The sequence below is a fragment of the Hippoglossus hippoglossus genome, chromosome 19 (assembly GCF_009819705.1).
Source record: "Hippoglossus hippoglossus isolate fHipHip1 chromosome 19, fHipHip1.pri, whole genome shotgun sequence".
Classification (NCBI taxonomy): domain Eukaryota; kingdom Metazoa; phylum Chordata; class Actinopteri; order Pleuronectiformes; family Pleuronectidae; genus Hippoglossus; species Hippoglossus hippoglossus.
In genome coordinates, this window is record NC_047169.1 from 18,455,795 (window position 1) to 18,473,750 (window position 17,956).

General features: G+C 40.4%; 1 protein-coding gene across 3 annotated transcripts in view; it reads right to left on the bottom strand.

Moving 5' to 3' along the window:
* The window catches only part of jmjd1cb (jumonji domain containing 1Cb), a 110,837-nt gene that overhangs the window by 26,953 nt on the left and 65,928 nt on the right, over nt 1-17,956 (bottom strand). For all 3 annotated transcript variants that reach the window (XM_034569746.1, XM_034569745.1, XM_034569747.1), the window contains 3 exons: nt 10,536-10,649; nt 629-734; nt 293-417 (listed from right to left, as the gene is read on the bottom strand). In XM_034569746.1, coding sequence (XP_034425637.1) covers nt 293-417; nt 629-734; nt 10,536-10,649 — 345 coding nt within the window. The remainder of the gene's footprint in view (nt 1-292; nt 418-628; nt 735-10,535; nt 10,650-17,956) is intronic.

A 17,956-nucleotide genomic window follows, 5' to 3' on the forward strand; every position in this document is an offset into this window, starting at 1 on the left:
TTCAAGCTGAGACCACGGGATCTTAGTTAGTACTGATGTAATAATGAAGCAGGAGGTGACTTCATGATCACACCAATCACAGCACGTGAAACTCTGCTCTATGTGTGAGAAAACAGCGTCGGGATATGACGTCACAAATAAACAGTTGAAACATGATGTAATCAGGGGTGGCAGGGTAGTAGAGTGGGTAGCACTGTCACTAATCTACCTCTCTGTGAGGAACGAAAACTCTAAACAGGTAAAAAGCTTGCAACAGACAACAAGGGTTGTGTGTGTTTGTGTGTGAGTATACCTGGTCATTCATAACGACCATATTTCGACTAAAGAGGTCGTGGTGTGTAATGATGCCAGTGAACCATTGGGTAGCTGAGTCTTGTCTATACACACGGACACGATAACCATTCAACGAATAGGGACCTGGAACAGAAAACAATGTTATGCTCCCACTGATGAAGTAAATAACTTAACTGCAAGTTCCTCATATTGTCTAGACTAACTTACAGTAATGAGATGACAACATGTTCAAATTACAGCCATAACTAAAATGCTACACAAAACTCTATAACAATGATACAGCATACAGAGTTGCATTGATGATACATTTATACTGGAATAATAAAAAGCTTACCTTGCATGAAAATTTCCTGCACCTTCTGGTCTTTGAGCCAGGCCTTCACTTCTTCATGGAGCTGATGGTTGTCTCTTAACACTGGGTTCTGACTGTCCACCTCATCCTGACACACACACACACACACACACACACACACACACACACACACACACACACACACACGTTGGCAAAGGATCAGCATCAAACAGTCTGAAATGCACACTTATTTAAATTAGTCCACACTGAGACTCTCACACCATTTCTCCTCTTTCAGACAGTGAACAACAAATATTACAGAAATCACAGCCTGATGCTGCTAGTAAAGTAAATGTGTTCTCTGTAAAGATGACGGAATGACAATTGATTATTTTCTGCCACGTGTTACTATATATTTAAGTTTAACTTAATGTATTTGGGGAAGTTTCAAATAGAGGAACAGTTCCGCTGTTGGGTGGGTCTGGGCCTTGATTCATATTACATCATTGGTGGAAATGAGGTCAGGGAACGAGCTGCCCTTTCATCACCAACCACCTCAGAATATCAAAAGACAAATTATTCAGTTAGATCAATGTGCCACTTTATGAGATATTATGTGAAAAGCTGCAGCAGGTGTCTGTTGTGCACCTGGTATCAAGCTATGGATCTGCAGAATCAGATCTGATCCCTTTTATGACAATAGAGGCTATATATATATATACTGTATATATGTCCCATCATCAGGAAATTGCCAGAATGAAATACATTAGAAGACAGACAGTACAGCTGGGATTCATCAGCACTGAAAAGCCTTTGTTTTACACAGTAGGTCACAAAGGGTGAGAGAGATAAGATGTTGAAAGAAAGGGGTGTTCAAAACTATTTCATATCAAACACACACAGTGCAGAAATAACCTCGACACTGAAGGAGGACAGGATGAGGAAGAGGAAACCACACTCAGCCTTTCTGTTGAGTATCTCGGTTTGTGTGTGTGTGTGTGTGTGCGTGCGTGCGTGCGTGTGTGTGCGTGTGTGTGTGTGTGCGTGCGTGCGTGCGTGCGTGCGTGCGTGTGTGTATGTCACACATCACAGATGAATCATCAGAATTAAATACTGAGCTAAACAGCAAAACTGTTTGTAATGATGTTTGTCAATTTTGAAATGATACAAAGGTCGAACTTCTCTGTGCAGAGGGAGGGCAAAGTGAAAGAGCGGGGAAAGTTTATTACTCACTGAGAGTGACTGGAAATACCATCACAGCAAACAAAAAAGATGAATTCATCCATTTCACTTGTATTTGAACTCAAATTGTGACTCAAATTCAGAGGCGAACGTCCCAATCACAGCAGTAAACTACTCTTGAAATCTTTTTCTCAAGACAATACCCTCTACAGTCCAAATGACATTAAAAGGACACTGTTCAGAATACAGAAATGAAAGCATACAAAGTGCAACCTGAGTATCTCCACACAGTGCAGAGCAGCTGGAGTCAAAGAGAGACGTGGAGGCTGAGACTCAGCAGGAAGCGAAGCAGACAAAGTGAGTCTTTCATTTCACCTTCCTATCTCGCTGTCTCTCTCCATCTCTCTCTCTCTCTCTCTCTCTCTCTACTTCTGCTGCAGTGTTCCAGTTTCCCAGCCTCGTCCAGCTCTATCTCAAATCAGCATACACACTAAAAATAGCACACTGGAAGGCAACCGAGGTCAGCATGTCTCTCATATATTCTTACAATTATTTCTATTACCACATCATGCCAAACATTAGTGCTGCATTGCCTCAGAGTGAAGAAAGAGTAGATGTCTGTATCCTGATTTACAACATTCCCCTCCAGAATGAAGCTTAAAAAGCTGTCACATAATAAAAGGTTTTTGATAACTATGCTTATATATTTGGGATTCTAGATCTAACCATTAAAACTGGCGACACATTCAGCACCACAAATCAATCTTCGCAAGAGATTGGAGATTATCATGCATTAAAGTAGCCAATTTTTGTATTTGTTGTGAGTTTGTTTTCAACACAAGTTCAATCTTTCATCTTTCTATCACTCTTAACACCAAACGTGTCACACAAGTGTCAACACTGGAGCTGGAGGTCCTTCTACTGCAACAGTGACATAAATAGAACTTGAGCATCATAAAGACCTCACTTTCCTGTGCCAGCTATGTTTAATTTTACACTAGCAGAAAATAACACATGTTTGTCTATTTCTGCCGCCACCACTGCAATCTATTCTGGCTCAGCGCTCACCTCTGTTTAGACATGACACACACAGAAAATGTGTTACCAAGGCAACATGTCACCACGACCCCCCATTGGTCTACTTCCAGGCCGGAGAGAAATGGAACATAAACACATCTTATATTCACTATGGATGAATCACTGTGATTCAAGTCGGCTTCAAGTTATAGAGAATATTAAGACTGGGCAATATACAAGACCTTTTATCACGGTAAATTATTTTATAACACAAAAATGATATACACGCTAATGTATATTTCTATGTTCTGGGAAGTCCATCGAGAAATTTAGAAAGGATAAAATAACCTCAAATGAGCATCTGTTTTCACTATTTAAGTAAACTACTACATTATCACTTTTATATACGTATATCGAACACTGTACTAATTTTCAATATTTCCCAAAACAACCTAATGCAGTCAGTGATATTTAAGGAATGGCTTCCACAGTGAGCATTATGATAACAAGTCTGATGGTGACATATTTACATCATGTCATGGTTCATATTATCAAATCATATAAATTAGTCGACACAATACCAAGAAACTGCAGCACTCTATTTAAATTGTTTTCATATTTGAATCAAGTTTAGATATTTCAAAATAACTGAACTTCACTTTCAACTACACATCAAGTCCAACATCTACTGTAAACAAATGAACTGGCCATCTGCTATTAATATTGGAAACCAAATAAGATATAGTTAGGGTTAGTTTTGTTTTACAGATGTACAGACACTGAGTTTGATACAAGAGCCAGTCAAATTGTTAAAAATGCCCTGTATTAATGCCTATTTATATTGTACAATTAGTTTCTAATAAATGAAATGACGCATTTCAATTTCTGTGACACTAGATATTATTAGTAGATATTATTGTCTAACTTTATACCAGAAAACCAAATAGAACTTTGTCAGAAATGTTACCTAATTACCAACTACACACTCAGTAAGTGTACATGTACTTTTTAAATCTATACAATAAAATATTCACGTTATGAATTCAGTGCATACCAGTAACCAATGTGTGAAACTAATCTCCAGCCACTTTGAACAGACTTTGTGTATAGCTCTGTTAACCTCCACTGAACAAAGCTGACAGGCTAGAGAGTCCGTTTGACGCTTGACACTAAATGGGATTTCATTGTGCTTAAAGATAAAGATAATGATATGGATACCTTTACTCAACCTTTACCTATAATAATAATAACTTTATTTGTATAGCACTTATCTAAACGAGGTTACAAAGTGCTCCACACAAAAATTCCAAAAGCAAAATGAAGAATCGAAATATATAAATATCTATTACTGAAGGCTATTTGTTAAAGGCCTTCTGTGAATTACAAAGAGGCCTACGTACCACAGTGTGACACGAGGACATCTTGTGCACCAGATAGTTAGTAATGCAACAACAAATATGACACACATTAACATATATATGGAGACAAAGACAGATGGCTTTTTAAAGACTTCAAACAGCCTTCTTTTTAGGGACATTGCGGGTTGCCATGGAGACTGCAGTGCTGAAGCAGAGGGAACAAACTGCGGTAGAGTTTCTGAGGTTATTCTTTTAAAACTGATGCTCAGGGACTAAAATGACAAGGAGAAGAGGAACATTTGTGGATGTAGCATGGTTTGTTTATGTGAGGGAAATTTCTTTTAGGTGTGACTGAGGACTCAGCATGTCCAAAGTACATTTAAGAGGCTTTGCAGCATTTTCAGCCACATACAAGCACATTCAGACGTGACCACCGCCCTCAAAAACACCATATCTGAAGTTGCTTGTACGTGACACCCACTGGACTTCATACGTCACACCTAAACATGTACCAAGATTGAAGTGAGATGTAACACAGTTTGTTGGATGAAGCATCTGAAAATGAAACATGCGCAGAAATTACAAAGAATGTAAAAAAAAAAGAAACAAAAGAAACAAGCAATAAAGAAATTACTTAATGCACATGTGAGATGTCGTCAAACACAGCGGTAAACAATGCTGAATAGACTTAATCGAGTTAAATACTAAAGAGCGATGCTATCAACGTGTATGGATATCTATGGATTCCCAAGTTTATTCAGTTTTATTATGTTACTTCTATGTTACAACAGCCTGGGCTGCACTTGTTGGAAACAAATTCACCTTCATTCTGCCAATAAAACATGATTCCAGTAAGCATTTGATAATCTATTATTATGAAACACAGTAATCCTTTGTTTGGACCAGAGTGACATGTATTGTTTTCAAACCTCAGAGTTGAACCTATTGCTATTATAACAACTGCCAATACATATGTGTTCACACTTGGATGTCATTTGTACAGATGTGTGTGAGAGAGAGAGAGAGAGAGAGGGGGGGGGGGGGGGGGGGGGGGGGGGGGGGGGAGGGGGGGGGGTGAGAGAGCTAGCACGTTTTTGGAGAACTGCAGGGCACAAGGCCACAAAGTTCCTCTCAGACAGAATTGTCAGCTGAACAGCATTAAAGAAAAAAGAAAGTGTGTGCGTTTGTGTTTGATGGCTACTACTTCCCTCCTCCTACAGTCTGAGTCACTACACTTCTCTTGGTTTAAACTCATGAAATTGCCCTCGTCATATTGATATTGACAGGTTATCCCTTTGCATATAGATCTGTGTCACTGAAAGTTAAGATACAATACACAAAGTCATATTAAAGTTACACCCAATGAAATGGAAAAGTGCTTTGGTCATTAATTTCCCTGTAAAGTAATAGAAATTGCATTGACCTTATTCTGCATCCCTGTATAGTGCTTTGTGTGTGTGGGTGTGGTTTGGTCAAATCTTGAGTCAGCACTTAACAGTTTTATTCTCCATCTCCTGAGCACAGACCATCAACATAACTTTTTACAGACAGACAGTAGACAGAATCACAAAGAAGTGACACACACACACACACACACACACACACACACACACACACACACACACACACACACACACACACACACACACACACACACACACACACACACACACACACACACACACACACACACACACGAGCAGCAGGCTGGTTTGGCCCACTTAACAGTGACTTCATTGTACCATTTATGCCAAACAGATTGTAGCCCCCCCACCTCCCCCTCCAGTCTTCCTGTCCAACTGGAAAAACAGAGAGGGGCGTGGCCATAGCTTCACTGCTCAGACTAAGTGTTTGTGAGAGGGAGGGAGTCAGACTGTTTTTATTGCGCGGTGGGGTTCAAAGGTCTCCAGAAGAAAGAGCAGCTCTGTGCGGGCAGAGGAACAGAACGCTAGAATGGAGGAATGTATATGTGTGTGTGTGTGTGTCTGTGTGTCTGTGTGGATGTGTGTGGAAGTGTATTCTGAGGATTCCGGAGATACACTAACAAAACAATACATCTCAGTGAGTGGGGTCTGTAATATGATGAAGTTTTAAGATATACTTGATAAAGTACATATAAGGCTGACAAACTTTTTAGGTAAATGTGTCTGGTAAACATCACGGCAAAAATCCACAAGTAAAAGGAAACAGACTGAAAATGTCAGTGCAAAGATAATTACAACAGGGCCAGCTGCAGTTTTTAAAATCAGCCAGACTGGAAATAACGAGAGCATTCTTTTGTTTTCTTCTTCCCCTACCCATGATGTTTTTAGAGCTGGCTGCCTCTGTTTTGACCAAGTTCCTGATGCCAGTGGAGACTGTAGAGAGTGAAGACAATATGAAGCAAGTCGAAGTAAGTTATCTGTCGCTTTTCAGTAACACACATCTAAAGAAACCATTCCACTGCAAACCCTCTGCTCACTATGATTACTGCCCTCTATCACAGTGAATGAAAGAACAGAGACACAACAACTGCACGGTAGTTTATCTCCAATTTAGGAATGAATATGAAAGATAGAAGAAATGAAAGTATGTGAGCAGCTCTATTTCACAGAGCAAATAAACAAATGCTTAAAATATAATTGAAATGTGATATGGCCCATTCATGTACAATCCACCGTTTGTGTTGCTTGACACTGGACTACATATCAAACTCAACAGGACTGTTGTTAACTCCTTGTCCCACACTATGACCTTCTTGCTAGATGCTTTTGTAAAATATACCATGCAGCCTGGTGTATGAGTCTCAGTTCCACATGTACAGTTCTAACTGTAATTCTCTGCAGCAGCAGAAGAGCAGCAAAGCGCTTTAACAACACAACACGTTGGCGTGATGGAGCCTTGTTTCTAGTCAGCCCTAGTTAGCAACTATATAAAAAGACATGTTTATGTTCTGTTGACTGTCACCAGTCCTCTGTGTGCCAAAAAAGAATTGCGTTAGGCAGTGAAGACTAGTCATGACCTGAGCTACTAGAATTACAGCACTGGTGAATGTTTTTGCCAAATGTGAAAGAATTCCCTCAAGATGTTTCGGACAAGGCAGGAAATGTGCTTTGTGAGGTCACAGTGACCTTGACTTTTGGCTACCAAAATGTAATCAGTTCATCTTCAAGCTGATCCTAAGAAATCACGTTCAATAAAAACATAAACATACTTTATGAGGCCACTGTGACCTTGACCGTTGACCTTTGGCTACCAAAATGAGTGAGTTAATCCTTGACAAGTGAATGTTTTTCCCAAATGTGAAAGGATTACTTAATGGCGTTTCAGAGATATCCCCTTCACCAGGCAACAAATGTGCTTTGTGAGGTCACCGTGACCTTAACCTTTGACTACCAAAACATAATGGCCACTCACTATCACTGGCCCAGAGGCATACAAATGTGGATTTCATTTTATTTATTAGCTTCCTCCTTTTTTTAAATGATCAAATTCTCTAAGGTAAATATAATAGGTTGAACTCTGAGCCAACTGAGGGCTGCAGCATGTCAGTGTGGCTACCTGGTTTGATTTAACACAGAAGTGTGAAAGGTCCAAAAACGCTAAACAGGATTTTCTCATTCATTCAACTCCTGAGTAAAGCATATTACATTAAACAGTTACACTGTGATGATGCTGTCAAGTTTACCCCATTAACACAATTTAAAGGGTGTGTGTGTGTGTGTGTGTGTGTGTGTGTGTGTGTGTGTGTGTGTGTGTGTGTGTGTGTGTGTGTGTGTGTGTTTTTAACTCAGTCCAGTCCAGGTCACGCCAGACTCCATGGGGACACAATTAAGTTCACAGGCTGCCACTGTCACAGATATCAGCTATGTGTGTGTATGTGTGTGAGCTTTCTGTGGTAAATAGGACAAGACACTGGGGATAATGCAGACAGCATTCTGCATTAGACCAGAATACACTGCACTACATAGCAGAATACACAATTTATGCTTGTTGCACAGCAGTTTAAATGAACTTCACCAGCAGGATTCAGTTAACATACATATATACGGATATTCAATTGTACCAACAACAATGAAGCAATAAAGGACTCTATATAACGAAAGGACTGGGTAGGCTACATATGTGACATCTTGCTGGCATTATTAAAACACAGTATTTTATGTCAGAGGTGTCATTATGCACCAATTCCTTGAACAGTTTTAGGAGATTTCACATTGTTAAGTAGCCAGAACAGGTCAGCAGTGAACCTCCCTCAAACCTTACATAGTTTGAAAATATACTAATAAAAACCACATCAGAGAATTAAAGCTATTTCTATAAAATCACTCAACTGTTGTTTGGGAAGCCAATGGGAAGCCTTGTTCCAAATACCAGCTCAACACAGTATGTACTGTGATTCTGGTATAAAAGGGAGAGTTAAGCTCTTTCTTAAGGAAAACTGCAAGTGTCAGTTCAGAAAACAGTAACTCAATCGTCATAACAACCTGAAACATAAAGAGCTTTTGTGGATAAATAAGACAACAGGATGTCAGTGGTGTGGAGATACCCTGGCTGGAGCTTAATTTGGCTGCAAGGTGAATGAGATGAATCCTGGGCTACTTGAAGCACAGTCGCCTGGACACCAAGAGTGGAAGACTTTAAACTAGCATGAACAAGTTCTTGTCAAGTACTTTCAGACCCATATATGAGGCTGAAAGAAAAATGAAGACAACTAATAAGTAGGAATAAAAATAATAATAATTGCAATAGCTGTTTGCTGTCATATTCTCTCCTCTATTACCAGTTGTTCAGTGAAGACAGTTGGTCATTTTCTTGCTCTTATTCAATGAATAATGACAAATTATATCATATTACATGTTAACCTTGGATATTACTTCAGTGTTGTGATAGCCCATGAAAAGAGAACTAACCATCGTAAATGCATGTGGTACATCAACCCTCTGTTACAGATGGTGCATTATTTGTGGTAGCTGATCATGACAGAGTCAGTGCACTGGCCACAGTGAACAACCACAGAAACTACTGCACAGATTCAAAGCATGAGTCACCAGAGGACACGGCAACAGAGGATCGGACTTCTTATTGGCTGCACATAAAAGTACAAAAAATAGAAACAGTGTTTCGCTCTTGGTATTGGGACTCGTCTTAAGCACAAACTGATGACGGATGGTCAGAGTGTGGAACACAGTCTTCCCGTCTGGTTAACACTGAGTGGAACACAGTGTTCCAGCCAGCACAATACAAGCTGTGTTCAGCTGCAGAGCACTGACACACATACACTCACTCTAATTAAATACACAGCCGCATAACACAAGCATACATCTCTATGAATTACTGCTTGTTGTGCAGCTACAGTATCTAGAGTGCATCTGTCTTTCAGGCAGTATTAATGTGTAGATATGATGGTATAATTTATGAGTCCGTATTGAGGACTGGTGTAAAATCAGTCAGAGGACAGACTGTGACTGCGCATGTTGGCTTTATATTCATACTAAGCCCCGGCAGTTTCTGATCCATATGGAACACAGCACCTGGCCCTGGCTGCTCTCTAGATAGAACTCCAGGGCTGCAATATCCAGCCTAGATCTAATTGTGAATGACTAATTATTCATTAGCAAATAAGAACCAGTTAAAATGTGTACATGTGCCAATAGACAACATATCGATTTTTTTTTTTTTAATAGAAACATGTTAGCCACATCAAGACAACAGGTAGTTATTTATGTTAGTCGCTCTGCTGTCTGCCAGTGCAATAAGACAGCTCCCTACAAATAAACATCCTTGCTGTATTTCTGCTTTAAACCACCATCTTATTATTATCACACATCATTCAAAACATAACAGTTCAGAGTGTGTACTTTTTTAACATTCATGAAATCAACATAACCAGGTGCCATTTATATCCAAGACGCAAATAGTGTGCACACTTGGTATGCAGACCAAAAAAACGATGACAATAGAAAAAAGAAGGACAATCCACACTCTGCAATGTCCTAGCTCTAAAGACTTTTTCTGACTTGGTCTACAACTTGTCTTAATTCACAACCTGTCTTAATTCACATGGATGCCTGCTCAACTGCAGCTGCAAACATTGCACTACTAAATGTATGCACAACATGTGATGTTGGAAGTGAATGAAAAACTTGATGACCGATCATATGAGGCTACACTGCCAATAGGATGACTAACTGAGTTGGTATAACATTAAAAATGGCTTCATTTGATGTGGATACAGTGAAATGAGTTCCTCTAACAAAGAGAAATAAGACACAAACTGAGTATATAAGCAACACCGCAAGGAAATACAGAGGCATCTCTGCTGTACTGCCAGAAATGCTAGCTGACAAGGCCTCTGAAACCAAAGGTCATGCTAAACAGTTGTGTAAAGCATGCATCAATGTGATTATTACCTGGTATGGTTGGTAAGTTGAATGGTCCGACAGGAAGTCCAGCTGTTGGTCTAACAAGAATTCCACTGCTGTTACTGACGACAACAGGCTCTTCCCCACCACTGGCTTAAATGCCTGCAAACACAAAACACAGAATATGGTCAGCAAAAACAAATGCTAAGTAACAATAATGGCGGGGCAGCTTGTTTCTATGAGCAATCTGATATTATATATTATAATATTATACAGTTCATCAATTTATAACAAATATGTAATAGAGAATACATGTATAAATTCTTTTGGAGCTGCAGTTCCCAATGAAAGAAGCTATATACCAAATATCACGGAATTGAGGCAGAGGAAAAAGAGGAATGAAGGAGAAGGGATGAATGACAGAGCAACAGAAAAGATTAGACGGAGGAAAATAGAAGCAAAGACATGATGAAGAGGGGCAGAGAGGGATGGAGCGAAAAGAGTGGTGAATACATTAATGAGCAGAGGAAATCTGACAGTTCAAAGACACTCCGCTCCTCTTTGATGTTGCTTCTTTTACATGCACACACACACTGATCATGTCTGTCAGCCTGCAGTCTGAGCTCAGCTGTTACTGCACATACAGCACAGAGCGTAGGCTGCACTGGCTTCTACATTTCCTCCTCATATCGATGTGTGCTGATGTGACTGAGGCAGTCACACTATTTACAGCTATATTTATCATTGTGCAGAGGTTTTCTTATGGTTTCTTCTCTACCACATCAATTTTTCTTATCTCTTTTATTGCATTTTGTCAGTCAATCAGTGTAAAAAAAAAAAGGAACAAATACAGTGATAGAAAAGAGCCAAAGCAAACAAGATAAATGCAAGTGGTGTGTGTGTAGAAGTGTGCTGCCATGATTCATGGTTACATAAGTCTAATAGAGAGATGAGAGATTAGAGGTGAGAAACATGACCGCTGTGATCCCCTCCTCAGACACACACACACACACACACACACACACACACACACACCCACAGGAGGCAGGAGGACATTGTGCGTGCAAGCAAAACATGATAGCGTGTGTGTCTGCAGCTCTATTTCTGTCTGTCTACACATATCACTTTTCCAGCCTACGGTGGCAACATGGAGCTGGCAGCACAGGCCACACTGCCGGACATTAGTTTTGAAATCACTGGTATATATTTTAGTAAGTGTCACTTGGCCTCTAGCGGTGGACTGAGTCTCAACCAGTGTCCCAGTCTGGAGACTCATTAGGACACCACTGACAGTGAGTATGTTGTCATACAAACAAATATCCTACTTTTGATTATATTCAGGACACGATTGCTTTATATGAATAACCTTGTCATTCATTTCTCTGCACATGATTCTAATATTGCAGCCCGTTTGTCTTTAACATTTATCTCTATACCTTGAATCTCACACCTTTTTCAGTGTCAGACTTTGTCTTGACACTTTGTCTGACAGTGTAGCTATGCAGAGGTGAGGAAAGAGCCGGGGTAGGAACTTCTCTCTCAGACTGTTATTTCCATTCATTCGTTACACAGTCACTCTTCATATAACTGTCCTCCAGGAGAAAGTCTCTCAAACTGTCCCTGTATTTTATCACCAAAATTAAATATCACATCTCCTGACCCCCCATGACAGCTATTCTGCCTTCCAGTGTGGATGTCACACCAACTAGTTCTGTTTTACTACACCCAGCCTAGCCACCTTCAGCGTAAATGTCCAGGTTTCTTAAAACTGGTATAAGGCTAGAAAGATTTTGGCTCTATGGTATAAAAACAGAGATCAGTTGGTTTGAGTGAAGCTTATCTGTCAAAGCAAGGGGAACAATGCAAATATATGACAAGCTATTGCTCCTGGTGGATGACTTTGTATCACAAAAACTGTACATCTACTGTTTACATCGCAATAGTCATGACAAAAGACGAAATAACTTTATTTCTTTCAATACTTACAGGCCAGCCTGCCATATTCTGGTGTTTTATAAATCTGCAGACTCTATTTTATGGTCTCACCAGCACCTGAAGCAACACATCTCCACCAGCACAGTCACGTACACTTCGGTCAGGTTGGGCTTTAGCCTGAACGCCCACAAAGAACTTATCCAGCTTCTAAACATATCTGGTCCTAACATATACTGGAGTAAAAACACTCACACACACAATTTTGTAGGATATTCCTTAACTATCTAACACTTTACCAACTCCAAGGGAAATGATCTCATGTCAACTTATCAACAAACATAACAGCAGTTTGCTCTTTAAAGAAAGTCAAACTGAATGCAACCGTGTGCCGAGACCAGGCATCAGAGGACACAAGTCTCTCCTGTACATGCTGCTCTTGACCTGAATCTATTGCAGATGGATGATGGGAAAGATAGGTGCGGAGGAGAGACAGTGCAGAAACACGATGGAACCTTGACAAGGTTTACGGCAGGTTAAATTAGAACACATAAAGGAGGCTCCGCTACCATGGTTACCACTGAAGGCCCAGCAGGCTGCTCCACCTCTGGTAATAAGATGTATGACAGGTCACCGGGAAAGAGAACTACTCAACTCTGTCTCCAGACAAATTTTTATTTTTAATTACTGCAGATCCAAGAACAGATTTGAAGTCCAGGGCCATCACATCACCACTATTTTAATCAACAGCTAGAAATGAGTCTTAAATGTTTCTCAGCTGTGTGTGTGTGTGTGTGTTCTGGGGGCCTCAGGTTTTATCTGGCACATATTGAGGTGTCTGAGTTATTACATTATATAACAAATGACTTAATTTCAGCTGAAAGAAATATTTGCATCTTTGTCTCCTGTCGTCCAACAACACAAAAATGAAAGCCTATACAGGTCCACTGAATTTCCTCTACCAGAAATTTGAGCAAATTTTGAGTTCAAGTTTTCCTCCATCCACTGATGAAGACTGGGAAAGCAGTACAAAAAGTGGACCCTGTGTCAAGAATGAATGAAGAATGGACCAGTCCAGGATGCAATGCACAATACCAGAAGAGTATCTTAAACTCTGACATTCAGCATGTAGCATCATTTAGCTATAGAAAGACCAAAAACAAAACAAATAACAAAGCTTAAAGTTCCTTTCATACATAAAATCAAACATGAGACTCCACAGTATGAATTTATTATCAGGTTTTTAACAACTTCACACACAGAGCTTGACCTTCAATGAAAGGTGCCTTGAGATAATGTATATTATGATTTGGCGCTATACAAATAAAACTGAATTTAATGAAATTGACTACCATCTGTGGATCACTGCTCTGATTCCTCTCTCAGACTGAAAGGAGATGACAGTTCCTCCATTCCCTTTAAAATGACTTGTCCACACACACACACACACGCACGCACGCACGCACGCACGCACGCACGCACGCACGCACGCACACACCACAAAATTAGGTCACATCAGTCACAGTATGCCAGGAAAAAACATTTTGTCACTGTGTTTTTCCAGACATGCAGCAGGAGAGTGGACGAACGGATGAGAGACACACTCAGTTACCCAGAACAAAACACAAAGTAACACCAGTGGATATACATAGAGGTAAATGCACACTAATATCTCTATGAAAGATGAAATGACAAAACATAACTCCACACAAGCTCCTAGCAGCCATTATAAGAGAGCAGATCAGACTCCATGAGCCGTATCCTCCACTACCCTGTGTGTGTGGACACATGTGTGTGGTGAATTATTGATAGGGAGAAGTGCAGCAGAATGTGAAGGAAATAAAAAAAGGATGATGGAGCTCATGCATCACTAAGTGACCTAGAGAGGCTACCCCACACACACACACACACACACACACACACACACACACACACACACACACACACACACACACACACACACACACACACACACACACACACACACACACACACACACACACACACACACACACACACACACACTTCTGCGGATATTACATAGACATAACATTAGTTTCATTGGGTCTATCTCTAATGCAAACCACTAATTGCCAGACAGTCTATATGTGCCACCAAATGTTGTTTCTTTCCAGGAGTGGGTGCTGGTGAGGGAGCTAATAGCTTTGTTGTAACTTCTTAAGGGAAGACTGGATGCTATAGCGATGAGCCACACCAACTGACCCAAGGCTAGCATGCTAACATCAATAGAAGCAAAGAAGTGATAGTAATTGAAGGAAAACAAGAGTTAATATTGATGCTTTCCACTACTGGAGACTTAGTAGAAACACTACTTATGTCTCCTTTTACCTATCCTATGTGTACACTTTGAATACTCTCATTATCAGACATGCATTCCCCCCAGGTAGAGACTTGGGTTGATCCATTCAAAGAGATCACTGACATAGCTGTTATCAGAGTCACCGTTTCACAGGTGTGAATGAATGATTGACAAATCATGTAGATGTTACAGTAAGACATAATTGAAAATACTTTGTTCTTTTTAAACTCGTGAATGTTTATGTCTACATTTTCAGTCAAGTGTTCTCCCTCTATCTGACAAATTTGGGGCAGGATGCGACTCAGTTCAAAAGCTCTTGATGAGTAGAATTCTTCATGTTTCCTTAATTCCTTTCTCGAGAATGAAAACAATGTGGTAATGTTAAATGTATTTTCCCAACAAAAACACATTTGACCATTTCAGTAATTTCCTATCATTCTTCCACAACCAGCAGAACAGGTCGAAATTAGTCAAGGATTTTCAGGGTGTGTAACAGCTCTGCACTGATGAGCCTTGTTCTCTAAATAGGTCACAGCACAACAGCTCCTTTCCTAGAAACACAGACACACACAGAGACACACAGAGACACACAGAGACAGGTGTTCTCATCTGATTATTGCTGTGAGGGTAAATGACCAGAGTTGTCAAAACACAGATGCGTTTCTATATACCCTAAACCCATCCCCAAACATAATCGCTGCTTACCTAACCCTACCCCTAACCTTAGCATACCCTATAAATAAACCAAATTTGACTCATTATCATTAACTTGTGATCAATCAAACACAAAACATAAAATTAGCATGCAATGTGGCGAAAGTGGATGTTAGCATTTGTTAGCTATGGCCAGAGATTACTAACAGTTCTCCTGCTGTTACTGTCCCCACCTGCCTGCGGCTCCTTCCGCCATATTCTTATAGCACACTATAGCGCTTTCTGCGCCTGCATCTTGGAGACTTGCTGACTTTGGTTGATGTTGGACAGTATCAACCAAATCACCACGGTACAGTGTTTTCTCTAGACTTATTTTAGCAGTGTGCCTGCATGTGCTAGGCCAGGGGTCGGCAACCCGCAGCTCTGGAGCCGCTGCTCTTCTTCAGTGGCTCCCTGTACAGTGCTGTTCATTGAACGCGTTCATATGTTTCTTGAACGATGAACTGAACAAATCAGTTGTCATCCCAATAAAAAAATGGAATAAATGAACGTGAACTAGTTCATTTTTGGAACCTTGAGCTAGTTAATTTTAAGTGTGAACTGGCACAATGCTGAGTATAACTATGTATAAAACTTTATAAGCTGTGTTATCAAATATGTTTTGCGGCTCCAGACGAATGTTATTTGGTGGTAGAGGGGGCAAAATTACTCTTTTGATAGAAAAGGTGGCCGATCCCTGTGCTAGGCCCTCCATCAAGTGTATGGCTGAGTGGTTTTCCACTGTGCCAAGCCTAGCTAGTACACACAGTACAGTACACACAGTGCACACACACAAGCAAATGGGTGCACATACACTCAAACACACACACACACACACACACAACCAAATGTAAAATAGGGGGTAATATTATGTTCAGTCAGAATAACAGGTTTTAGACCATGAGGCAACAGAGGTCCTAAGAAGTGATATGGTGTGCTCCACTGTGATTATTTAATATGAGGGGGAACACTCTAGAGACATGAGATCTGCCCAACACAATGGTGCATTATCACAGTCAAACTGAAGTCATAAAGTGAAACTAAAATTGGTGACTGAGATGAAACCTCACCTAATATTAACTACAGCTGTAGTGCTGTATGCAAATGTGTTGTTAAATTAGTTGGTTCCTCTTTTTTGTAATTTCATGTGCACTTCATTTATTTTGTCATATATAACTTTTATATAAGCACACACACATAGCCAGTCTAATATTAAAACAAGTGCTGTGCACTTTGTTATTTTTAACTGTTGAGAAATACAAATTTTGGTTTAAAACTCTGTCCTCTGGACACACACAGAAATATGTTGACATTTAAATGTTGAAGGAGTATATTTCCCAAAACACAGCCAAATGAAATACAAATCATCAATGTGCTTTTCAATTCGGGGCCTCATCCTTCGGAGGCTACATTTGAAGAGCAATTGGGTCACAGCTGTGTGACTCAGCTGTCCCATTTCAAAGGCTCCTCAAAATGTAGCTAACAAATGGGTCCAAGCAATGAAGGCTCCAACAGGTGGATCCCTTATGGGCCAACCTTTCCCAAGACTTATTGTGCTTCATTGACGAACCATTTTTCAAAGCGATAATAGCGCCGGCAAGCTACGAGACATCAGACACTTTTACATGAGAGTATCGGGCTTCAACTCAACCAAACAGCTAATTGTACAATTTAGCCATAAAACTTTCTCATCGTGTCTAACTGCAGCTCTGTTGCTAGGTGACAGCAGTAAGGGCGGGATAAGATTTAGATCTCAGAAATCCTCAGTAGACCAGATCATCTCATTTCAGTTCCACCTTTGCGGTCTATGCGGCCCATGGAGGCCGCCTCCCAAGCAGCCCACGGAGGCTGCAAATGAGGCGGCCCCGGAATTGTGACTCAGCTTTAGCATGAGGTCAAGCTCCAGAAACATTTGATACTATGAATCAGATAATTCAACTGAATGACATCATTTCACTCTCTCTGGTTTCTCTGCACACACCCACACTATCCAGACTCCATTTTCCACAGTTGGTGGACAGACATTCCATTAAAAAGTCCCATGCCAGGTCCAAGTTAGGCCTAATGACTTTTTCAGGGTCTGTTTTCTCAGACTCGACAAGGCTTCTATAAACCCCCAGGACTCCACACACAACCACTCACGGCTGAGTAGTAGGTACAATTATTGGAGTGACTCTTTTTAGTCTGTATTAGGTGAAAGTGCTGGGCTGTACACTTGTAGCTGTGGAAAATGTGGTTGCTCTGCAAGACTGCAAGTCACGATTAATGTGTCTACTTCCCAAAGCAGATGAAAATGAATATGTAAAAACAAGCAGACAGTGAATAAGAAATATGGGAGGAAGTACGGGCCATTTTCAGGGCTGAGCAATGTCCCATATGATTATCAATCAGACCCTCGGCAAACACACCATGTACTGAAACACATGAATGACCGCTTGGAATAGGAAGCGGTAACTTCTGTTAAACAAAATGCTAAGTCAAATGCAATGGAGGCTTAAGATTTCGGAGCAGAATGAGTGAAAGA